At 41.3% G+C, this 24,763-nt stretch overlaps 2 protein-coding genes across 9 annotated transcripts in view; one reads left to right on the top strand and one right to left on the bottom strand.

Annotated features, from left to right (window-relative positions):
• The window catches only part of LOC308042270 (WASH complex subunit 2A-like), a gene marked incomplete at its 5' end in the record, with an annotated part of 41,685 nt that extends 32,498 nt beyond the window's left edge, over positions 1–9,187 (bottom strand). For 7 of the 8 annotated variants that reach the window (XR_013922339.1, XM_080347542.1, XM_080347544.1 and 4 more), the window contains 12 exons: positions 197–309; positions 683–751; positions 1,990–2,077; positions 2,597–2,701; positions 3,717–3,764; positions 4,555–4,613; positions 4,996–5,089; positions 5,767–5,940; positions 6,599–6,664; positions 8,281–8,445; positions 8,905–9,018; positions 9,161–9,187. Coding sequence is in view for 7 of the 8 variants with exons in the window: in XM_080347542.1 (XP_080203668.1) it covers positions 197–309; positions 683–751; positions 1,990–2,077; positions 2,597–2,701; positions 3,717–3,764; positions 4,555–4,613; positions 4,996–5,089; positions 5,767–5,940; positions 6,599–6,664; positions 8,281–8,445; positions 8,905–9,018; positions 9,161–9,187 (1,122 nt within the window). Of the gene's footprint in view, positions 1–196; positions 310–682; positions 752–1,989; positions 2,078–2,596; positions 2,702–3,716; positions 3,765–4,554; positions 4,614–4,995; positions 5,090–5,766; positions 5,941–6,598; positions 6,665–7,094; positions 7,135–8,280; positions 8,446–8,904; positions 9,019–9,160 lie in introns of those variants that run through there. The other variant, XM_080347548.1, reaches the window with a different exon arrangement.
• An 8,155-nt stretch (positions 9,188–17,342) lies between these two features.
• On the top strand, positions 17,343–24,228 carry LOC308042644 (beta-microseminoprotein-like; the record flags this gene model as incomplete). Its single annotated transcript, XM_080348231.1, has 4 exons — positions 17,343–17,372; positions 22,560–22,659; positions 23,163–23,265; positions 24,099–24,228. 4 exons carry the CDS (start codon positions 17,343–17,345, stop codon positions 24,226–24,228), a joined length of 363 nt encoding a protein of 120 aa, XP_080204357.1.
• Between the last annotated feature and the right edge of the window lie 535 nt (positions 24,229–24,763).

Raw genomic sequence — 24,763 nt, 5'->3', positions numbered from 1 at the left:
GGGGAATACAAGTACCTCACTCAAGTAGTTCTGTTTATCCATTAGAAAGATACACTGTCCCAATACATTTGGACAGCACCAGCGACACAATGCTACTTCCCTCCCCTGCCTTGCAGAGGTGGGAATTAGTGGAGATCTTTAGTTTTGTTTTTAGAAGGAAGACACACTCAATTTCTATCCTCTCCAGCATTCTCACCTCTTCGTCATCAAAGAGACCCGTTCCACCACTGAAGAGGCCACCCCTAGACCCAAACGGTGTGAAATCTTCATCAGTCAGCTTAGGAGGCTTGAAGATGTCATCATCTTCATCTAGAAAGCACAGGAACCATGAACTGTGGTAGGACTGACCAGGTTTCAGGAAAAGCAATTAAAGAGACAACCAAAATAAAAACTAGTTTGATTCCATCACCTTTTTCTTACAAACATGACACTCACATAAAAACTGCTGTAGACAGACTGGGTTGTATGTCATTGCTCCACCACCACATTTAAGGAAGAACTCTCACTAAGCCTGTTCTAGCCTTGTTTTACACGCACATCACAACCTAGATTTGTTTACACACTCACCTTGAAAGAAGCTCACTGATACGCCACCCAGTTTCTAGACTTGATGCTACAACTTCCTAAGTCATGTCTTACAATCCAGCATGTAATTCAAAAACAAGAGGGGAGCATAACCTACCATCTGACGGAACTCTAACTTCTTTCTTCTCTTTCAGGGTTTTCCTTGTTTTGGTCTCTGATGGCAGCGCTTTAAGAAGAAAATTTCAAAGCAAAAATAAAACAGTCCACATTTACTTGTAGCTTGTGACCAATCTATGGTAAAAAGAACCTACAAAAAAAAATCTTGAGTAGCTGACCTCTATGTTTTCATATGAGTCAGCCTACTGAAGCAGTTACTTACAAAGTAAAGGTTCTAAAATTAGGACTTAAAATTGTAATAGCATCATTCTGTCAGGCAGTTGCCCACATACACACTAATGGCACCTGAGATGCCAGAGATCAACACAGCATTCCAGATGGTATAGATCCTACACAGAGCTGGCAGAACCTTTGAGCATCTCAAACGGCTACAGACATATTATACTTTGATTCAGCTACCAAAAGTAAAGACAGAATTTTATTTCCTATGACGCTACCATCAAAAGGTTATTTCAATGAATGGAAGATTTTCCTGTAACTGAACTAGGTAAGCTGGTATGTTTTATATTCTGATATCCACAGACCTAGCTTGTTTGTTTGAACTCTGCAAAAACACATAAACAAACTGTTCTTGTCTGTTCATGCTCTCAAAATTACAAGTCAAAAGTAGGCTCACAAGCACTTTTAGCCAACTTAATTTCAGTCAACTATTTTCCACTGTTACTTTACTGCAAGAATAACTACTTGACAGAGGTCCCTCCCTTTGAAAATGACACCAAAGTAAATGCAGTACTTAGTCTAAATTATCACAGAAAACAGTAGCAAGAAAAAGTTCCTCAAAACACAGTACGTTTAAGCCCCAAAGAAGAAAATATAAACAATCCACATCACATTAAAACACCAATCTACTGTATGAGGGGTTTTCCACTGTAGAGCTCACAGAAAAACTACAGTGACCAAGGGCTTCCACATCCTTAGTTGAAACAGGAAGAAGCACATGAGGTCAAACATGCAGTTTTGTGTGCAGAGGCGGGATCAGATTGGAGGAAAAATCCTTTCCAATAATATGTGTGCTTAGAGAGTGACCTGTCTCACCTGAAAGCAATGTGTTTTCTACTATAACACTCTGAATTCCAATTCAGTCCTATACGTTGTGGCCAAGAGGTTTCTCAAAACACAAAATAGTGTCTTTAATTGCTTTTGTTGGGCTTTTACCTAATACATATTCAAATAACAGACCTGTGTAACTTCATGTATTGTTACACAGAATCTCCTGTCAAACTCTCTCGTGAGTCTCCTTCTATGTAACAAGTACTAGCACTTATCAAAACCAAAGAGTTAACTTACATGAGCACTCTTCATCCTGTTTGGCTGGCACTTCTCCTTTGATTCTGGCTGCCAGCTCATCTGCAAATGATGTTGGCCTCTTCTTTTTCTGAGGAGAAGGGACAAATAACAGCATATTCTTTATATACAATCCAGTTATCAACTTGATGCAATTGCAGTTATAAATACTGTATTCTACAGTCTCATTTGTACAATATCCTGTCTAGACTTTGATTGAAGCCCTCAGAAGAGGTAATACAGCTTTCTATTAAGAAAGCAATTAAGAGATTATGCATGCATTTCTAGTCTCTTCCAATCACATGATTTTTATTGTCACCTCATTTTGGGACCAGGACAAGCAAGAAGCATTTACCACACACAAATGAAACAAGTAAATTCTTAATGACCTTTAAAGACAGCTTTGATGCCAGTTTAGGGTGCAGGAGTCCTCTTGTTTAAAGGGGTAAAGCCTGAACAACCATGTTGAAAGACCACTCAGGATTTTTACAGGCCCCCTCTACAAGATTCCATCCCAGGTAACTGAGAACTACCATTATTGTCCCTTTAAGGACACATTTATCATGAGGGAAGTCAAATCTCTCCCTCAAGGGAGACAACAATTACTTACAGGCCTTGTACTTTCATCTAAGTCTCCATCCTCGTCTTCCTCTTTTTCAGAGTCAAAGAGATCACAGGCCTCATAATCATCTTCATCACTCATCTGTGCTGTCCTCTAAAAAACAAGAACACCCTGTTGTGTTCTTCTGAAACTGGCAAGCACAAAACTACATCTGCTTAGATATTCAAAGCAAACTTACTGAAAGGAAGGATACGTTCAGCTAGTTTGGGGTACTTCACAGCTTTTGAGAGGTAAGAAAGTAGTGTCTCTAACTCCAAGCAAGTTGCTGCATTCTCTAGAACACCCCTGTGCTGCGTCACTGAACATTTCTGGACCAGAGAAACAACTGAGGACGCTAAGGCTCTCCTGACAAGAAGTGTATTGCTACTATACACAATCCTGAACTGCTTTGGCTTCCTTTAGTTTATGAGCTCATCTCCACTAAAGACCCAGTGTTTAGCCTTAACTCAGGAACATTGTGATCAACTAAAAAAGGGTTGCTTTTTGAAACATCGTTCTTTTGGCACTAAATTGTTTCAGATTGAGGATCCCCATGTAAAAGTCTTTTGCAGTGGCACATCTAAATATGGTAAGATTTGTTCTCCTACTACACCCACTATCAGTGACTGAAGTCAGGTTTGAATTTTTCAATCTAAACATTTCTTTTCCCTTTTCCTTCATCATCCAAACAGAGATAATTTTCAAACACTTAATACTGTTCACATGTTTAATTTCATGTCATACCCAAACTGCACTGTTTCTTATTTCCTGCATAGCAAGTTTAGAATTTTAATTATAGACCAAATAATCCCACAGGAGCCTAGTTTTCCTGGGGCAGATTCTTTGAACTCTCATGGCTCCAAAGTAATTCCTGAGGAAAATACAAATCAGGCAATGCCATGCCACATACACTTTGCATCTAGTGATAGCTTGCAAGCATGTCTTTAAGCTCAGCTCAGGTTCAATTTCACAACAGTGCCATCTATTCCCATATGAAGTTATACAAATCAGGCTTAACCAAAGTTTTCAATAATTAATTGTCACGGGCTCTTATCTCCTCTTTCTAGCATCCTCACTGTGTCACAAAGCGGAAAGCCTTTCAGGTATGTACCAGGGTGTATAACCATACCGTCTTTTGGTCATCTTCACTAGGGTTTCCAAATTCATCATCTGATTCCTGGAACACAAGAGACCCAAAGACAAGTACCACACATTACTGTGTTCAGCAGTTAAGGGAGAGGGCTCAGAAATTCTGAACTTGCATAGGTTTACACATTCAGATCTCATCATCATGATCTGACCAACTAATTGCTTTCCCACCACCGACCATCTTTATGAACAGAGCTCACTGGGAAGCCCTTAATTTAGCAAAGACAGCAGGCTCCATCTGACAGTGCATTTGAGTCTCTCAAGAGGGATTTAACTTTAACTGGCAAAAGAAGGGAGTACTTCCACAGTACATTTACAAAGCAGAGACATCCCAGCCAAGGCAGACAAAACACATCAGAAATTGATAGCTCAGTGCAACAGATTCATGAGGCAAAGCCTGGAGGTGCATTATTGACACCTACTTAACCTTTAAACTTGCTCCAGTTAGTCTCCATCCCATTCTCTGTAACTGCAATTTACAACAGACTCATTCCCAATAAATGCAATTCTTGATAAGAATCTGATTTGCTTCACAAAGTGAAATTAGACTAGAATAAAACACTTCAGTTTGAAGTATTCTACTTGATGCACAGCTAGAGCCAATATCAATTTATTGCTCCTCTGAAAAGCTGCAGAGGAAACTACTGCATAAGAATAATGAAAAGCATATTTACCACAACCAACATAGGGAACAGACATTGTGCAATATTATCTTGAGACTTCATGTGAAAAAGCAAGGTAGCTAATGGCCTCACACACAACCAAGGACTCATGAATACTTGTGCAAAGTAGCTGGTACTGCATCACTTGTCACTTACCTCTTCATCCTTCTCTTCACTGTCAATTACACTTCCACGATCACTGTCTACTGATCCTTCTATTTTAAATGAAAACAGAAAAATGAAGATAAGACATGACATCTGTGCACAGAGCAATGTGGTCAATAGGCATATTGACAGTCATTTTAAAGGCTTTATGAAGAGAACTAAAAATCAGGTGGGAAAGAGAGTGGTTTGTAAGGGCTTTGAAGGCTGCTGAAATTTAAGCACTTCATGTTTGTAATATACAGAGCACAAGTTACTGAGAAGTTATTGTTTTGCGTACTGGAAGAGTGTTTGTCACAGCATGATGCATTTTTTTTCTCCAGATAATTACAGTGTGCAACTAAACATGCAAGAACACTATGCAGTACAACCCAAGCTGTAAGACCAGTCTCAGATCAGGAACCAGTTACTCACATAGGTAATTCCAGCACATACCTTCACTAGAAAGATCTCCAAGGCCAACATCATCTTGTTCCATAAACTGCTGAGAGCCAATCAAGTATGGTAAAGGCCTGTCAATATAGAGATCCTGGAAAAAGACAACATCATGTCTTTCTGGCATTTAGGAACAGCTCTACATTGCTGATGAAGACAGAAGTCTTGCACCCCTTGTTTTAACTCAAGGAAGATACAAACTTGTTTAAAGTCTCACCAGACATGTGCATCAAGTCAGCCTGCAATTGGGTGGGCCATCTGAGGTTTATTCCTTTTTAACAGTCAAAGGAGGCTACTTCTATTTGTGTGATCCAAACTTGTATTGGATCAAACTTGTATTATTCTGTCATCTAACAGAATAATACCCTTGCAAAGAATGCAGGCATCAGTCTTATCCCAAATCCTTCACCTAAGGTTCTTAATTACTGGGAGAATAAAAACCACCTATGAAGATACAGTTTGTACCTAAAAAGCATGAAATTTAAAGGTACTATTCCACCTGGAATTGAGAGTTCCCTTTCCAAGTTCACTGCCATTAAACTATTAATAACTCCCCTTTGGGTGCCATACCTTAATGCTAACCCAACTGCAAGGCAAGCAGGCTACACATGGAATAGCTCACAAGTAGCACTTCTTCAGATATAGTCATCAAATCTTTATTTTAGGTAATGAATAACAACTTTATATCAACACAGGGATACTGCCAACAGAAGCAAAAAGCAGCTCCAACAAAGCCAAACCCATGCTCCCTGCAAGAATAGGCCCCTGTACCTTTGGCTCAAGTATCAGCTCCACTCTCTCATTACTTTCTTCCTCTTCCGAGTCGGAGTTGCCCGCTTTGATGTCTAGCTGTTCAAATGCACTGTCCAGAACTTGCAACCCATAATTCACTGCTTCTTGGATTTTGGGGATCAGATCAGCTTCTTTCTGTTCCCTTGTCTTTTCCTTTAGGAATAGGAACAACACACTAATTGTATTTTACTCAAGACTCAATCTCATTGCAATATGCATGCAAAATTTTAACTTCAAATCAGTACAATGAAAGCTTTTTCCACTATATGTACGAGAGGCCTTCAGAACCATTTTTTGCTTGACTTAATTAATCTTTATCACTCCAAGAAACAGAGTTGTTCTAAACATCCACAGCAGCAGAGTACTACCTTCTCTGTGCTCCCAGCCCATCAAGGCAACATTTAGGGTACAATGCACGTAGACTGTAAGATACATAAAAAGCACTCTGAGTTTTTATCACTGGGAGTTGCAGCCCCCACTACCTTTGAAGCCAGAAAGAAGGCCGAAGGCCACGGTTCTCTTGCTGAAAAAACATACATAGAAATTTGAAAATCAAGGCATAAATCTTGGCTACTAGACACAGTATCGAGCTTGGGGAGGCTTTAACAAATTATCATACACTGTAGTAGTTTCCCATGCTACTGTCAACTTCATATTTGAATGACACACACTGTTCAACAAAGAGACCTCAAGAAAATGGAAACCATTTGGTTTGTAAGCTGTAAATGTCCACATAATCAGTTTGAAAATGAGAAGATAGACAAGAGCTGCAAACACACTGCCAGCACTCAAGGCAGCTTAAGTTAATTACCTGCTCTGTTTTGTCTCCGACATCAGCTTTGGGAATAGGCTCTTCCACTTCTTCATCATATACTCTCTAAAAAGTCAAGCAAAATTAACTCAAGTAAGAACATACTGCTGCAGGGGCTAAAAGACCACCAACAAAATAAAATACACTGTTAATGTGTAATTAACATCAGGCATCTTCATAGCCTCCTTCATGCACTAAGGTTATCATTCTAAACTTACCATCAGGTAGGCTTTCAACCCAACTGAGGCAATTCAAGACTGCAAATATCACTGCAGTAGTAGACAAAAGCTGACCATTTAACCCTGTTCACAGATTAACCTGAATACATTAAAAAAGCACTGTTTTAACCTCCCAACATAAAGCTATTCTAGAAACCTTCAAAGCCAAACCTAAGTTTACTTATAAGCTGTCTATTTTCCTTTTGTTTTCTGGCACTTAGTAGATCTCCTTCTTCAGCATTTACCCTTCTCCTGTACTTAGAAGGTTCCCATCCTACCTCAGCTTTCAGTTTGTTTTGATGATCTCTCCCATCATACTCTTTTAGCACTCTTGTAAGATCAGCTGCAAGGAGACACAAGAGAATAAAAGTCTCCCTTGAACCTGCAAACCTAAATCCAAATCTCTCAAACACTGGTGCAGTTAACTCCTGGGAAGAGAGAGAACTCTCATATTACCTCAATTGAGAACTAGGAACAAGGACCTATTTTTGTGCACTTAAATTTGCGAACAACCATCTTCAAGCACCCAAGATTTAAGATGTTTGGTACAAAATGTTCTCAGCAGAATCATTATGCTGAACAGTAAAAGTAGGCCAGAAAAGACATAGCAGCTCTGGAAAAAAAACAAACCAAACCAAAAAAAAACAACAACAAAAACACAAAACAAAACACTCCCCCCCCCAAAAAAAAAAACCAAACCCAAAACAAACCAAAACAAACAAACAGAACCACCCACCACAAAACCCAACAACAGAAACCCAGATTTCCATCGTCTTGTCTTCTGCCAGCACATTTCCAATAATGGCATCATGGCTACAGATTAGACATGCATGGCCTGAGAACAAGGGTGATTGAAACAAAATACCCGATAAAACTCACAGTGCTAAACCCATCCCCACAAATTTGAAGGACTATTAAAGCTCTGCAACTTCATTATTCATATGCTCCTAGTGATACAATGTTTTAACAGGCTTTCAAATCTAGCTTTTACCTTTCTAAACCAGTAATATTCATAAAGTGAAACAAACATAACAGACAACTGCCTGCAGTCCAACGCCTTTAATGCCAACTATTTTAGTGCAAAATAACACCAATGGGCAAACTGACATCATTGTATAACACTCCAAGTACAGCCAAATGCTATATTCATGCTGCCCGTAAAGGTACAGCAAGACATCTCAGAGATCCCACCTTGTTCACAGTCCTAAAAATGAAACTCTGATCTCCATGTCACATATAAACAAGGAAGGAAAGTACCTCAGAAAACACAAAAGGGAATTTGCCACCATTGGCATTGCATTACTCATGAATTAGGAGACCCCTTAACAGAAAGCAATTAAAAGCCACTTCATCTCTAAACTAACATCATACTTGCCAACGAGCCAAATCACTTGTCCACATTACAGAAAGGGACAACATCAACATTTGAAGTACAAACTTCATGCTGTACAAGAACATACTCACGTTCTCTATGAACTGTGTATTGGACAACATAAGAAAGTCATTGAAGACATTATGAAGGCGACAGTCCGTGGCTTTTGTTTCACTAATCAATCCATCTACTTGCTTTTTGATTTCATGAGTCCTGGAAATGGTTTGCTGTGAGAACTCTTGCAGAAAACGCAGAAGCTGTTTACAACAGAGAAAAGCAACAGTCACCATCCAACTCCTTTTTCTTTTAGCACCGTTTATGACACAGGGAGCGCTGATGATACACTTCAATTGAGCATCAAAACACACACAGTTTAGGCTAAAGCACCAGGACCAAGTCTCATTCCACTCTCTTTCCACTTCATTCTGCACTTTCTTTCGGGCCAACTCCTCCTTTTAGTTTTCTCGCAGAGACCGGAGCGTTAACGGAACGGGAGAGCCTGCCGACCGCCAGGCCCTGCCCGGGGCTGCCCACCCCGCGTTCCGCCCGGCGGGGCCCGGAGGCCGCTACCGCAGCGCCTTCCCGAGCGCGGGCCCGGCAGCAGCACCGCCCCGCACACGGCCCCGCCCGACACCTCCCAAACCCCGGGGGGGACCGCGGTCGCCGCGGCCCGCACACTCCCCGGCCCCAAGCTCAGGCCCGGCCGCTCCGCTCACCCCGGCGTCCGAGGCCAAGGACCAGCTCTGGCTGCCCTTACGGATCTCCTCCAGCGACCAGGGCCGCTCCCATACCGGCGTTGGCTCCGCCGCGTCCTGCGGGGCCCCGTTCATCTGCGGAAGAAGGACAGTAAGCCGAGGAGCCGGAGCCGGAGCCGGAGCCGGTGCCGGTGCCGGTGCCGGTGCCGGTGCCGGTGCCGGTGCCGGTGCCGGTGCCACGCCCGCCCCGCGGCCCCTGGCCCGCCCCGGCGCTCACCGTGACCGCAGGCCGCGCCGGTGCCATCCGCCGCCCGCCCGCCGGTCAGCTGAGCACCGGCACGTGACCCGCCGCCCGGCCCCGCCCCGCCCCGCCGCGCCCCGCGCGGCGTGCGCACGGGCTGGGCACGAGGTAGCGCCGGCAGCTGTGTGTGGGGCGGGATCGTTTCCCTCATCGCGGGTGAGCCCGACCCCGCGGGTGAATCCCGACCCCGCGGGTGAGCCCCGACCCCGCGGGTGAATCCCGATCCCGCGGGGGAGCCCCGACCCCGCAGGTGAGCCCCGATCCCGCGGGTGAACCCCGATCCCGCGGGTGAGCCCCGATCCCGCGGCGGCCCCAGCGCCGCCGTGCGGGCACGGGCACAGGGGCAGCGTCTCGTCCGTGCGGGGCAGAGGCAAGAGGCTGCTGGGAACAGCCCGGGCCCTGCTGGGAGCAGCCGAGCCCGGCGGAGCGGCGGGAGCGGGAGCAGACTGCGCACCCGGGCACCCACGCGGTCCTGAATGAGCCGCCGCAGCGCACGGAGCTCTCCCCGCGCTGGGCAAGGGGTGGTCACGCCGTTCTTTCTGCGGGCTGTGAGGACCGTTTCCCCCAGGCGAGGGGAACGAAGAACCAGCCGGGAGGTGGCTTCGGCCAGGGCAGCTGCTTCAAGGGTCTGACACCGCTGAGAGACTGCCCGTGGCTTGTGACAGACAGGGCGCAGGGGGCCCTGCTCTGCGCCGGGGACAAAGTCACGGGTGGCAGGAGCGGCAGGTCGCCGCGGGAGCGCTGCCACGGGCTGTGCCGGTGCCCAGACTTACAAGGAGGGACGGACCCATTCCTCCTATTTTTCTTACAAAACTCCATGCAAAACTCACAAGTCAGGTAAAATCTCCTTTGATTTAAACTGGATTTATCTTAATAAACCTACACTAGAATTCCAGAGTTTGCCGGAAGAAAACACCATATGCACTAAAATAAATATATAGTGCAAATTGCCAAACAGGGATTCACAGCCAATTATCCGTGGGCCTTTAGAACTCTAACTTCCCCCTTTCTCACTAAGTCATTTTTTTTTCTTTTTTTTTCCACTAGATTAAAAAACTCTATCATATGACTGTATTTCGTGTATTGTTTATTACAAGTGAATTAACCATAAAGGAAATTACAATAAAATCATCTGTTCTTTCAGCTGGTAACTAAATAATTCATTGTAAAGGGCCAATTTGATAAGCTCTTGGTGTTTGCACATGGAGTTTATTTATTGCATGTGACTACACAGATACCACAGAAGACCTCGTGAGGAGCCAGGGTGATGAGTTATTTGACTTCTTACTTGGGTTCTCAATTTGAATAAGAAAAAATGCCCAAGATCTCCAAGTTCTCATATATTGATTTTAATGACTACATCCAGGTACTTGAAGGATACTGCTAGACTAGGGACACAGGAACTTCTAAAATAAATGTATTAATCTATTGCTTTTGATTTTATTTTTTCTGTGATTCTATATCAAGATAGCATTACTAAACTGGCTCATACCTTCAGCCCTAGTAGAATTTAGAGAATTTTAATATACTGATAATAAAGCAGAAACTAACGAAGTACAACTAGAAAGTAGGCTAGTTTCACAACAATGCATTGAGCAAGATTGTTAAAAAACACACAGATTGGTTTAATCTAAAATTATTCTCCAAGGCTTTTAGTGTTTTGCTATAGTTCCTTCCTCAGCAACACTCCAAAAACCAGAAAAAAAAAGCTTTTACTTACTTTCCATATTCACTGACATGTGGAATAAAATTCAACAAGCCCTGTGTTGATAATGAAAAGTTCTACTGGCACAGAACTTAGTGCGTTGCAAAATGTGAGGTCTATGTGCTCTATGTGTACTGATGCTGAAAAATGTAGGGTATTACTATGAGGCAGCTTCAGGTCTGGGTTTTGTACAGATTAGTTTCCATTATAAAAAAAAAAAAAAAAAAAAAAAAAAAAAAGAGGGAGAGGAAGAATGGGGGAGAAAGGGAAAAAAAGGCAGAAGACAGCATGAAACCTGAATGCTCCCTTAGGAGAAATTGTTTATTTGAGATACATACTTACATACACAAGTCTCTGAGCAGAGGCAGCTATGGATAGCACAATAAAAGTCTGCTTCCTAGAAGTGCCAGCCTAAACATTATGGTCAGCATTTCAGTCCTAAAATTCCTTTTAGAGAAGAATTTAGACAGGTTCCTTTTAAATATTAGAAAGAAAACAGCAACAAGAAAAATCACTTGCTGTTCCTCTCAGAACTTTCCAAATGAATATCCAATTTAAGGTATCAAAAATCACATGTATCATCAGGGACTGATTTTCATATTAAGAAACAGAACTTGTAAGACTGCATAGAGCTGAGGTCTGATATTTATGCTTACAGGCATGTCTTCGCTCTGCGGCATCACTTGCTACTTGTATGTGGCCATGAGATCCGTGTCTGTGCAGCTCAGATTCCCTAGGACCTTCCAGAGCATGGCAAAGTGCTTCTGGAATCAGTTTGGGGACAAGTTCTTTCCTGCATGGCCACAGGGACAGAAGTTACAGCAGACTGCTGTTCTTTGTAATTCCACCAGTCGCATGCAGCTGCTCATTGTGCATTTGCAGCAGCGTGGAAATGAGCCAGCAGTCTTTTAGTGGGACTCTGAAAGGCTGTGGTGAAGGTGTGTGAGGTAAGGTCAGGCAGTCAGGTTACTGGAAGGCCCCTGTGCACTGCAAAGGTGAACTGGAGTACAGGGCACAAAGGGTTTGAAGAAAATACACACAAGACAGATTTGAGAAACATAGCACATACTGCAATTGCTGCACTCTTCTCCAGAAACTGGAGAACTAGCACAGCATAGTGGGGTGCTGTAGTTATGCAGACATGGTGCAAGGGGAAACAAACCTTTATGGGTTTATTCCTCATCCTACTTCAGTCTACTTTTGGCAGTGTTGCTCCACTGTGGAAAAAAACTGCCTATGCTGAAACTGTTTGTTAGCCCTGTCTAAAAATTTACTATCCTAGACTGCTGCCAGACCATAAATCTTCTGTTAGGTTCTGATAAGCTAACACTTAAAAACGGAGACAGTTGTGGTGAAAGTTTTTGCTCCAGTGTGAAAAATTGCTTACATACAGACTTGGCATCAGGGAGATGCCTGAAATTACAGCTGGCTCTGGGATTTCCGAATCAGGTTGAAGATACATACATAAATACGTGCCTGTAGTTTACCTCCTCAATGTAGTAATGGAATTAGCAGAGTTTGGATTGAGCAGTGGGGGCTGGTCCTGGTACATTTAGGAATTCTGTGCTATAGCTGTCTGGATGGCTTTCTCCTGGCTTAGATTCCCTAAGCTTCCTTCCTGTGAAACCAAGGCATGGAATGGGAACAAAAAGTGGTGGGAGGGGTGCTATAAACAGTTATAGTTATCCAGACCAAAGAGCACAGTAATCCACTAGTTTAAGCATAGGTTGTATTAAGCACAAAGTTTGTTCTTTATGTCCACCAAAAAAGGTCCGTGAATATCAGTACAAGAAGGAATTGCAAAGCAAAGGAGGAAATGGAGTTATTTATGCTCTTGCACAAGCTGATACCTATTCCTTCCCATGGGTCTGGTCTCCAGTGGTACCTACAAAAATTTTCACAGGCCTATAGGACTGCACAGGAGTTTTAGCAGCTACAGAAAGGCTGTAGAAGGTTAAAGGTAAGATGATGCAACCTGGAAAGTAATTCGGAGGCCAGTATTTCACAGAATCACAGAATGTCAGGGATTGGAAGGGAACTTGAAAGATCATCCAGTCCAATCCCCCTGCCAGGGCAGGAACACCCAGATGAGGTTACATAGGAACGTGTCCAGGCAGGTCTTGAATGTCTCCAGAGTAGGAGACTCCACAACCCCCCTGGGCAGCCTGTTCCAGTGTCTGTCACCCTCACTGAGAAGAAGTTTCTTCTCAAATTTAAGTGGAACCTTTTGTGTTCCAGTTTGTACCCATTACCCCTTGTTCTATCATTGGTAGTCGCCAAGAAGAGCCTGGCTCTATCCTCATGACACTCACCCTTTATATATCTGTAAACATTAATGAGGTCACCCCTCAGTCTCCTCCAAGCTAAAGAGACCCAGCTCCCTCAGCCTTTCCTCATAAGGGAGATGCTCCACTCCCTTCAGCATCTTTGTTGCCCTGCGCTGGACTCTCTCCAGCAGTTCCCTGTCCTTCAGGAACTGAGGGGCCAGAACTGGACACAATATTCCAGGTGTGGTCTCACCAGGGCAGAGTAGAGGAGGAGAACCTATCTTGACCTACTAACCACCCCAATTCTAATACACCCCAGGATGCCATTGGCCTTCCTGGCCACAAGGGCACAGTGCTGGCTCATGGTCATCCTGCTGTCCACCAGGACCCCCAGGTCCCTTTCCCCTACACTGCTCTATGTATATATGATCACAGTTAATTGTCTCCCACAACTTCTGCAGAACTGAAGGCAAATATTTTCATTTGGGGTGGATCTTGACTACTCTCCAGCCAAGCAGTCCATTGCTTTGTTCAGAAAATATCCCTGTAAGCAGTATGGCCAGCTTTAAGAGAGGTATAGTGTTTGCTACACCCATAAACTGCTACACCATATGCAGCTCTGTTAAAGACAATGACTTCTAACACACACAGAGATTATGAAATAACAAGAAACATTCTTTATTCATAGAGAGTTATTAGGAGGATTTGACTTTTCTCTTTTATTTTTTTTTTAAACTGTGTGAAGTGGCTACGAAATTCCCACTAGCATTTGTCCATGAAGACATAACAGCTTACATTGGAGGGAGACTTAGAGTCTTGACATGACATTCAATACAAATTTAAATATAATTCTCTCTTCTTGATAAACTGTGTAGTGATATGACATATAGCTAGCCTGTTTTGGTTTTTTTTTTGTTTGTTTTGGTTTGTTTGTTTGGGTTTTTTTGTTTTGTTTTGTTTTTTACTTTGGCAGAAGTACTACTTTCTGTTACCTTACACTGAAAGTGCTAATGAAAGCTTAAACAGACACAGCACTGGCTTAAGCTCACAAATATTTATACGGTAAAAATTTGAAGAGTATACCACACCTAGCTTTCCCACTAGTTAACAGAAAGTAAATACGTTTTTATAACTTTAGAACAGGATGCAAACAAAAGAAAAAGTCAAGTTACAATGAAAAGTTAAGCTTCTGTATCACACAAGAAAGAACCCAAATACAGTTTGTGCATTGTTCTTCATTTTCCGTGCCACTTCTTGTCCTCATGCCTAAATTGTGTTGCACAGCTTGTTACAAACATGCAGAGATGTGGTTGCCCAAGCCCTCCTTTTACTGGAACTCCCCGGCCTCCAAGAGACAGTTGCAGCACCTGTGTTATCTGCAAGCAGCTGAAGGACTTGTGGGTGAGAAGTGAAGTTAGGGCTTGGAGATGCATCAAGTGCACAGTGTAGAAAGGAATACCTTTAGCTAGAAATAAGTCTATGTCCTGGACCAGCACAGGAGCCTAAAGTGCCCTCAGGTACTTCCCCTCCTGCTTGTGGTTCATTGCTGGTTAATGCCATGACAGAACACACCACTTGCCTACCAGTGTATTTATTCATTTCAGGGAATTCAAAATCAACTTTCCTTTAAAATAATTAATAATAGCCTGTGTGTCAGAAATAAGCAGACTATGATTACCCACATCATCTAAAAGACCTTGCTTTCATATATTGAGTCAAATGACCTACTGCAATAAGTTGCTGTGCAAGCAAGAAAAAAATAACTGCTCTAATAAACTAATTTCAGGTAATCAGTGTGTGAAGAACAGGGGAAGGTGACTTTTTGGTTCTGTCTCTAGGGTTTGTGGCCCCCTACACACAGGTAATAGGCTCTGAAAGTTGAAATCTCTGCCACACTTAAGGGAGCCACCTGAAATCATGCATTGAGTCAGTATCAGAATAAAAAAATAAATCTTCTGAATCACAGTCCCATGGTTTTCTACCTCAGTCTTTAGCAAAACTTTGAAAAATGAAACAGGACTAGTGAAATAGTGCTACCCTCCCACTATTTTAAACAGGTCAAGAAATTGCACTTCCAACATCTATTGATATGTCATAGTTGATAAAGCAACACAGAGCCAGGATGACTGTGAACTTATGTTCCAAGTTCGATTCAGCAAAGCCATTCACCAGGCATGTGCTTGAGAACAAGGAGCGGCTCTGCTGGAGACAATGGAACTACCCACATGGTTAAAGCTAAGGATGTACTTAAGTACTTTGCATGATCCATGCCCTAAGATCTAATCTGAAGGCTGCAGAAATTAATGGGAGTTTTCCAAATTTCCTCCATAGCCTTTGAATCTATTTAAGCTTAAAGTTATATTTTGAACGTGTTTGAGCTTTCATTTTCTGTATGACTTATGTGCAAATATTTATCTGCATTGTATGTATATGTTCTATGGAATCAGCAGCAAACTTTGTAAAATATTTGTCCTGTCATTGGGTATTAAACCACTATGAGGATATTTATCCTCTGTGCGGGATCTGAAAAGGAAATGTTTTTGATGGAAAGTAAGAACATACAACTTAAATTTAAAAAGGAAGGAAAAACATATTCCTTATTATGTGAAACTGGATACAACGAAATTATGCATAGATGAGTAGCTGAAGGCAGTTACAAAGGGAGTAAAACTGCAGGGCAGTTCTAGAGACATAACAAAAAATTCTTGCTGGGTCCTGTGTATGCTTATTCATTCCTGTAAGAGCAACATTGTCTCTAAAGCTATTAAAGGATCATGACTTTTTAATTGCTGCTGCTGAACTGCTGCTGCAGAGTATACATCAATCCTGATAAACAGAAATGGCCTCTCCTCATCACAATAGTGGCAAATCTAGTCTAGCAGATTATAACATAGTGTTTCCCTCCAATAATATTTTTCTAAACTCTTGTTTATACTCCTGAGTTCCTTAACAGTAATTAATTTAAACTATTTTATTTAAGCCAGTGGAAGAACATCTGGTTACACTTAAAATTAATCTCTCTAGCAGTTTGAGTTTAGCTAAGAGGGAATGTATATAAACTACTATTACCAAACTACTATTTAAACCTACTGCTGGGTTCAAATCACCATACAATTTACTGTGCTTAACATCTATAAAAATATGTTTATAAATATAAGTATAAGAGCATCTCCTAGGTTTTACATCGATTTAACTACAAGATTTTTAAATAGCCTGGAAGTGAATCCATAGGAATGAGGCTTTTCCTTCTCTCTCGAGCTCTAAAAATACACTTGACAAATGACCTGGTAATAATAGATTACCTCGAGCTGCAAACTGCCTGGGTCATGAAGCAGGATTATGGGGACAGGACAAGAGTAAATGACATCACCTTCATCACCCCAAATCAACCTGCCTTTAAGAAGGTCCTAGAAAAGTACTTCTAACTACTGGAAAAATAATACCACGATGGCTGGACAGAATAACCCTTTCAGAGATCGTTCCAGGTGTCAACCCTTCAGAGAAAACCCTTCCTGAGAAGCTGAAAGAGACGAGACATGTTTAGCAACATTCAGCTGGGAAACTAGGAAATGTCTCAGCATGAAATCCTTAATAGGTATTCTGCCAACAAAGTTTTAAAAATGTTTTCCCATTTTTCATAGTTGTGCATTCAGAGAAGGCAGATTTTTAACGTGTGTTTTCATAACCTGGCTACCAACTTCATAGGAGTACTGAAAACTATAGGAAATGCCTGAGCTGACCGCAAGGATTATACACTTTTCACAGGTAAGCTTGTCAGGTGGTTTTGTCTCTCTTCATGCTATAAGACAACTGGTGAAAAGTGAATTAGCGTGCTGCTATGGAAGCAATCATTCTTGAAAAAAGTATATTAAAAAAGAAACTCACTGGAGACATAGCTCGATCTAGGGCTTCAGGAAAATTAAAACAAATATTTTAAAGCAAGATCTGCATATCCTGAGGCCGGAGGTTCAAAGGCATCCAGAGGAGCGTCAGCCCACCAGCAGACAACCAACAGCACAGCTGGCAGGGCTCTGGCATCTTTGTCAAGAACTCACTGGCAGAAGAATAAGATGTTCTGCCTAACAAGTGCTTTGAAAGAAAAAAAATAAACAAAAAAATAGTCTTGCTTTGAGCTCTCTAACAAAAACCATGAAAGGACTGGCATAAATTTCACATCAAGCCCAGGATGACCTGGGGGCAGCAAAGCCTGGTCATGGTAGGTGAAGGGAAGGGAACGCTGTAAAACTGGTGCAAGCCACAGGTTGGTTCACATTGTCTAGAATTTCTTCATGCTTTGTGTGAAACCGTTACATCAAGTGAACTGGGAGAAAATATAAAATCATTGCTGACAGAGTTTGCAAACACTGTGTAATTTGATAAATAATGATTAAGTCAGGTTGTCTTGATAGTGAAATGAACTGTGCTTACTTAATCCATGCCTTAGAGATTTTTTTAAATGTTGCAGGAACAGGAATTTTAAAGTCTATAAAACATAAAATCTGTATTAACAACAGCAGCCCTGGGAAGAATTTAGGGATGGAAAACAAATACTTTGTATCTAGAACAATATGGTACTTAAGACAGCAGATATGATCCTTGGGTATCTATACAGGACAAGCAATGTGTCCTTTGTAGTATCTAGGGTCATTACCACAGCACTTACAAAATTTTAAGTATCTTGTTCTATAGTCAGATTTGAAATAAGATAGTGTCAAATTGGAGACTATTCAGCGATGAGTTATAAGAATAGCAAGAAATCTGTGCTGCTCAACTGAAGATCAAAACAACTGTACTTGTCTGAGGGAAGTTACAATCTGACTTGGCACTCTATAAGCATAGACGAGGAAGATTTTGAGACAAAATACTGTTATCTACTACACAGGAAACAAAAGACGAAAAATGAAATGTATTTAATTTTCTCTATGACATAAGCATGATTTTCATGAAATGGAAGATTTAAGACATAATGATTATTTCAGAACAAAACCAACAAAATAAACAGATGTATAGTCTAAAACTGAATACTAAGGAACTTTTCATGAATTATGTATTTCTTACTAAGTGATTATCAAACCTGCACAGATTCAACTTCGACATTTCCTCCAAGGTGGTCATGGAATTATGTCATGCTGTGTACTTAATTATTTTTTTACTCCTGCTGAATTCTTTGGATTGAATACATCCAAAACTGGAATTATTATTAGTACTCAGAAATACATAACACATAGAAGGAAATGAATGACAACTTTTCTTGCCACCATTCCGCCTTTCCAAAGTGTTTACAACTCTGGATTTAATTTACTCAAAAAAAACAAACCACTCCAAACCCACAAACAGACACAAACAAAACATAAACAGCCCAGAATTATTTATTATGGTCAAATTTAATTGAATTTATTTGTCCAAAGTTTCTAAATGTAATCTTAAAATGATATGCCAGATTTCCTGTACCTGGTGATAAATTTCCCACAGGAATGAATTTCAAATTGCTTTCCAGCATCTGTAACAAAGTATTTCCTTTCAAAACATAGGTAGAGCCAAAGTCTATTATTTCATTCTAAAAGGAAAAAAAAAAAAGAAAAAAAATGTTACAGGAGCAAGAGAAAACTGGTTATTTAATGAGCAGTCCAAAATGTATCACTGCTTGTGAAAGTATTTTGCACATGTAAAAGTAATCACGTAGTCTATCAGTTATCCAAGTTAAAGCCTGAACTGCCCCACAGGAGCAACAGCAGCTTTTGATTTGAGAGGAAATCCTTATTTTAGTTGAGGACAAAGATAAATGTTGTAATGTGATCCAGCTTTAACTCAGATCTGAATGTTTAGGGGTTTTAATACTGGCAATGGGCAAGTACATTCAGTTGTCTTACAGTGCACGCCACAACGTTAAATATGAGTATGCAAAGATCTGACAAAAGATCCTTGGAGCTGTGAATTCCAACCCCAACCATACTGTGATTTTGTAATACCTAGTTCCCTATGCTAAGTGTATTCCAGCCTAGTGACAGAAGAATTGGTCAGAGGGCATTCCTGCTAAAAATCACCTAACTGTACAACGCTCATCACTGCCTGCAGCTTACCCACCATTACTTGTATTTCATCAGAAAGGCGTTTCTTCTAATTTTAATGTTTTCAAAGAACACAAAGTTCCGGGTTCAACCTTTTACCCAGGCCTACATAACCAAATATTTACTCATTTCCAGCCGGCAAAATTCCAGTGATTTCTTCAGAAATTTCAACATAACTGTGTTTGAGTTGAGTAAGACTTTTGTTTTTCTTTTTCTTTTTTTTTTTTTTTTTTTTTAACCTGGAATTGAATTGATCAACGTAAAGGCACCAAGAACTACTTGCTGTCAGATTCCACATAGAGCACTTGCAGAGTTCTTCTGGAGACTTGGAGCTTTTTGGAAGTCAATCATTCCACAATGGTAAGTCAAAGTTTTAATTTTTTTAAAAAAAAGAATGATACAGATAGCTATTTGCTTTTAAACTTCAAAAGTAGGATTTTTAAGGGAATCACCTAGTTACACATTTTTAAATGTGGATTATTCTATTAACAACTGCAAGGAGATAAGACAACACATTCATGAAGATTAGTATGCATTTTATTCTTTGTTTTGTAATTATTTGCAAGAAACTGTACACATACATCTCTTGGTCTTTCACCTTCTGTAGTCCTTTTCTCAGAACTGTTTGTTGAACAAAATATCAGGATTTTGTAAACAAAATCTATAGATGTGAAATACAGTTTAAAATATAGTCACTTTACAATGAAAAGTGTAATACACAGTGTATTTTGCCTGCATTTCTCTATTGGTATATCAATATTTGCCCTGTTTCAGATCTTTGAGCCTCAAAATGTGTTTGCAGAATCTGAATGAACAGTTCAGTACTCTAAACAGACAAAGCCCTGTGGCCCAGTTTTCCTTTAATTTTTTGCTCACGTAATCCCCAAAAGTACGGACATCAATTGCTACCTTTATGAGAATCTCAGGAATGGCATAAGTTTTACAGAAGAGGCAGTAGTTCCTGTAATAATATATGTAGATTCATAAATAACGGGAGAAATTACAATCCACTTATTTCTCTGCCTAAGCCTTCCTGAGGACTTGTCTGTATTCAGACAAGACTCAGTCAAACAAAGTGATCTGGTATCTCATTCCACATTAACTCATTCACTTTCAAAGACTATTAAACCCAGTTTGGAAGATTATGTTCTGCAAGGTGGGTGGTGGCACCCCATTTTTAAGGGAGAAAACAAGTAAAAATAAAAAAGATTCCTTGAAGTGCCTTGCTCACAGACCATGCAGAACAACACAACCCTGATGTTTAACTAAGAGCCCTTGACATCAGTGTAACAATAACAATCTCTGCCATTTCTAATAAAGAATAGTGCTTTGGCCAGTGCTTTCTTTCCTGTTTGATACCCTCAGTGCTCAGCCTACTTACGTGTGGGCCCCTTACTGCCAATTATCTGTTGCTTAGCTGACAAGGCATAAGGCCAGTTCAGACAGCGATCAGACACCACAGACTTCTCCCTCTATTTCTGTTTGGTTCAGTGGAAGATACAGGACTTCAGTCTTTAGAGAGAGAGGAGCATGCCCAAGTTCGGCTGACTGGCATTTCTAGGAATAGCAAGATAAGGACACATATTGGAGCAAACAAAGGATAAAACATTAACAGAAAACAGCCCAGCATAGCAAAAGATGGATTTTAGTATTTTCTGTAAAGACATGACTGATAGCAGTAATACCTCTCTTAGAACTGGCCTGTGCTGCTACAAATATGTGAACCAGCTTGGAGGAAAGCCACCACCAAACTCAAGATGGATGACTAGTATACAGCAAGCAGTATCCCAAGCAAGTTGAGATCCTCTGTGGAAAGCCACAGTTCCCTGAGTTCACAAAACCCCGAATAGCTGCACAGCACAGATAGCCCCACAGATCCATGACAAGTGCACATGCAGCCTCAGCGGAGACCAGCTGCAATGTTATAGCCTACAACTTCATGGAACAGGAGTTGCTTAGACAATTTTCCTTTGGCCAGGCACCATAGAACAGCACAATTTAAAAGTTTTAGTCTTCTTAACTCCTCTCATTCTGGCTATGGTGCTCAGCACGGCAACTGGTTCTATTCTACCCCAAGGCCTCAGGACCTCCAAATCACAGAACCACTATGGAAATTAAGCATTACACCCTTCCTTAGACCCTCCGTAGACTGTCTCCGTACCTTTCACTACACTACAAATGTCTCTCAGCCCTGCAATAAATCAGCAGATCAAGGATTAAAATAGCAAGTGTTTTCCACAGCAGACAGAGGATATTCCCCTTGGCTCACCATGTGCCTAAGGTTTGGGACCTTTCACTGTCTTTTGACATTCATGATTCAAGTAACGAAAGGTAGAAAGCAGAGGTGCCCAAAAACAGAGCCTTTCACTCCTATTTTAAACCAATTCAGCTAGCAACAGCCTCTGGTGTTCAGAACAGTAACTTGGAAAGATCTACTGATTTTACAGTCCTTTCACATTAATCTTCAAGTGCTATCAACAAAATGTAAATAACTTTCTCCACTGCTTCTCAGTCTCTGGCAATTTCTAAGCTTTTGTTTTTAGTTATCCAGCTTGAGCAACACATCAAAATAACCCTGTGCTCCCTCATGCTTCTCCAATCCCCCTACCCCAGTGTAACCAACCTTACAAAGTTATGCAGGCCCTTTCACAAAAATCCTGGTTGTTCAGCAGGTCCCAGCAAACATCTCTGAAGAGCTCTTGCAGATGTTTGGCTGTTGCCACCACTAGACAAAAGGAAGAGTGTACTGTGACATGTCCAGGCCTGTGTGTGCATGGTTTGACAAGATGGCTCACATGCTGCTACACAGAATATGCAGAACTGGAATTTTACCCCAAGATACTAATTTGTGTCTTTTTTCCTCTATCCAGCCACTTATTTAAAAAAACTTACTGTAATATAATTAGGTCTGAGATCTCGCTGTCAAATTTGGGGAAAATGCTGTACCCAAAAGTAAAGCAATGGGATGCTATACAGACAGCGATTTGCTAGAGAAATAGTTAAATCTGACTCCAAGGCTATAAATAAAGCACTAATAAGAGTCTGACAGGGCTTTCAAGTGTGTAATACTACTAAAGCTTTCTGTGATTTCTAGAGATTAGACTTCAGAAGGGAGTGATGCAATTGACACATTTGTCATTTTGTCCATTCCCACCTAAAAAAAAAAAAAAGGACATGAGTGCAGTAAAATATCTGAAATGCCCTTTTCCAACGTTTTCTTGTACACATAAGGTTATTTCTAATTTTTACTTGAAGTTCAGTGACTTAGCTTTTGAAAACAAAGATAATCAAGGTGGAATTACATTCATGCTGTGGGCTCTGTGTCTCTTCTACAGAAGAACTTCCTGGCTTTCCTCATTGCAATGGGCATCATTGTGACACTGGGTGATGCATACTGCTTCACTAAGTTGCACAAACCTGGGGAGGCTACCAAAGGTAAGAACAAGGAAGGTCCTCTCACTTGATAGATTTGTCACAGCTCAGCTCTATGTGGAGCTGTTGGGAAGAGCTCAAGACACAAGGGAGGGGGGAGATGTCAGAAAGACAGGGATAGGAGGTTCCAGCACAAAGTTTCCAAAAGCAGAGAAAAATAAAGCCTTCCTCTCATCTGGGTATGGTCGCTATTGCTATTCCAGTACATGAAGCTGATGCTGGAATTGAGTAGTTCAGTATAAAGTGTGGTGCCAGGTGGCAGACCTGGCTGTCTGCTTGTTCACTTTCACCCCAGATCTGTCACACTGAAACTGTCTCTAACAAGTGAAGAAGCAACAAGTTCAGGCTCTCAAAACAATTTGGGTAATAACCCAGAGAACAAAGTGACTTTTACTTTACTATTACTAAGAAAAACATTTTCAGAAAACTTGCAATCATTTTTAAACTTCTCAGCATTCATGTGGAGCCATAAAGAGTGTGTTTTGTTTTGCTGCTGTGTTATGCAGGCTGTACCCTGGATGGAAAACTATACCCCTTTGGAGAGATTGCAAGGACAGAAAATTGCTTCAGATGCAGCTGCAGCAAAGATGCAATGCGTTGCTGCTCCCTGTAAGTTTGAACTTCTTGGTAGTACCATTGCCCATAGGAAGACCACAGCTTTCCATTTGCTGGGAATAAATTAGTTTCTAAGGACACAAGAGAGCCTTTCCTCACCCATGTCACAGACCTAGGGTAAGCCACATATAGCTCTTGATAATTTGGATCCTTGGCTATGTTTATCTTAGCTCACTTTCTGCTGAGTGTGGACATAGGCCCTTCCAGACACATCCAGCTGGTGCTTGCCTTTAATTCTGAGCAACTTGTGAAACCTTCTTACACTGCAGTGAGTCTTTCCTCATCAGGGAATGTGAGTGTAGGAAGAAATTCATTCCACAAAGGACTTAAGTGAAGCTCCTCTTAAGGACTTAAGATAATCTGGCTCTGCTCTGAAGTATCTATCTCCAACATCCTCCTTTCCTCTTATCCTACCTTCTCAAAAGGCCAAAGAGTCTTGATTATGATCATCACCTTTGCTCAGGCAACACTTTAGTATGTCAGGAAACAGCTACCACATTCTAGGCAAACTGGCAATGACAAAAAATAAATGGAAAAGAGATAAAACATACCAAAGCCATGCTTATGGCACACCGTAAATTGCTGTGCTAGAAATCCCTATGCTAGTGCTGAGCATACTGGTACATCTATACATGCAATGCAGCAAGGCATCATGTGAGGCCCTGGAAGCTGCAGCTGTGTGGCACTCAAGTTAGCTAGGCTGGTCTTAGCCATAGTTTCAGAGATAGATCATTCAGCAATAGTTCAAGCTATAATCACAGAATCACCGAAGTATTCAAACTTTTTTTTGAGAAATCTAACATTTACTTTCTCTTTGCCAATGACAGCTTTCATACTCCTGTGAATTATGACAAAGAGAACTGTAAAGTTGTTTTCAACAAGAACAGCTGCGACTATGACGTGGTGCAGATAAGTGACCCCTCCAAGTTGTGTCATGTCTATTCTCGTGTGGGCTAACAAACCACCTGATCCAAACCTCTCTGCACTGTGGATTTCCCCACCTTCCAACAGCAGCTTTGCCTTCACAGAAAAGCTCAGACACGGGAGATCTTTTGAAAGAGAGTACTTCAGCAGCTCACTTAAAATCTTCTAATTGTTCTAATTCAGTATACAAGATGTGTAATCCGATTCAATGTCTTATTTCTGTTGTTACTTTTATTGCTATCACTGATCTTTTTTGAACACAATAAATCTAGATGCAACATCCAGAAATGCTTTGTAATGATGATTCTTTTTATGTAGTGACACTGAGCAATGTCACATTCTTTGAGAGAAGACTGAATTCAAGTCACTACTCTAACATCTCATGCACCAGTGCCCTGGCACAAGCTTTGCAGCCAATGGTCTGAGTAGACATTTTAGCTCACTAGGTGTTAAAATCCATTATCATTTGGAGGGGGTGCACAGTTTTGGACATGCTGTACAACGGGTCCTACTCAGAGCACACAGGGAACACTTGAACTGCTGCAGGAGTTTTGGCAAGACTTGTGCT

Source organism: Nesoenas mayeri (genome assembly GCF_963082525.1).
Source record: "Nesoenas mayeri genome assembly, chromosome: 7".
Taxonomy (NCBI): domain Eukaryota; kingdom Metazoa; phylum Chordata; class Aves; order Columbiformes; family Columbidae; genus Nesoenas; species Nesoenas mayeri.
This window is presented reverse-complemented; position numbering and strand designations above follow the sequence as displayed.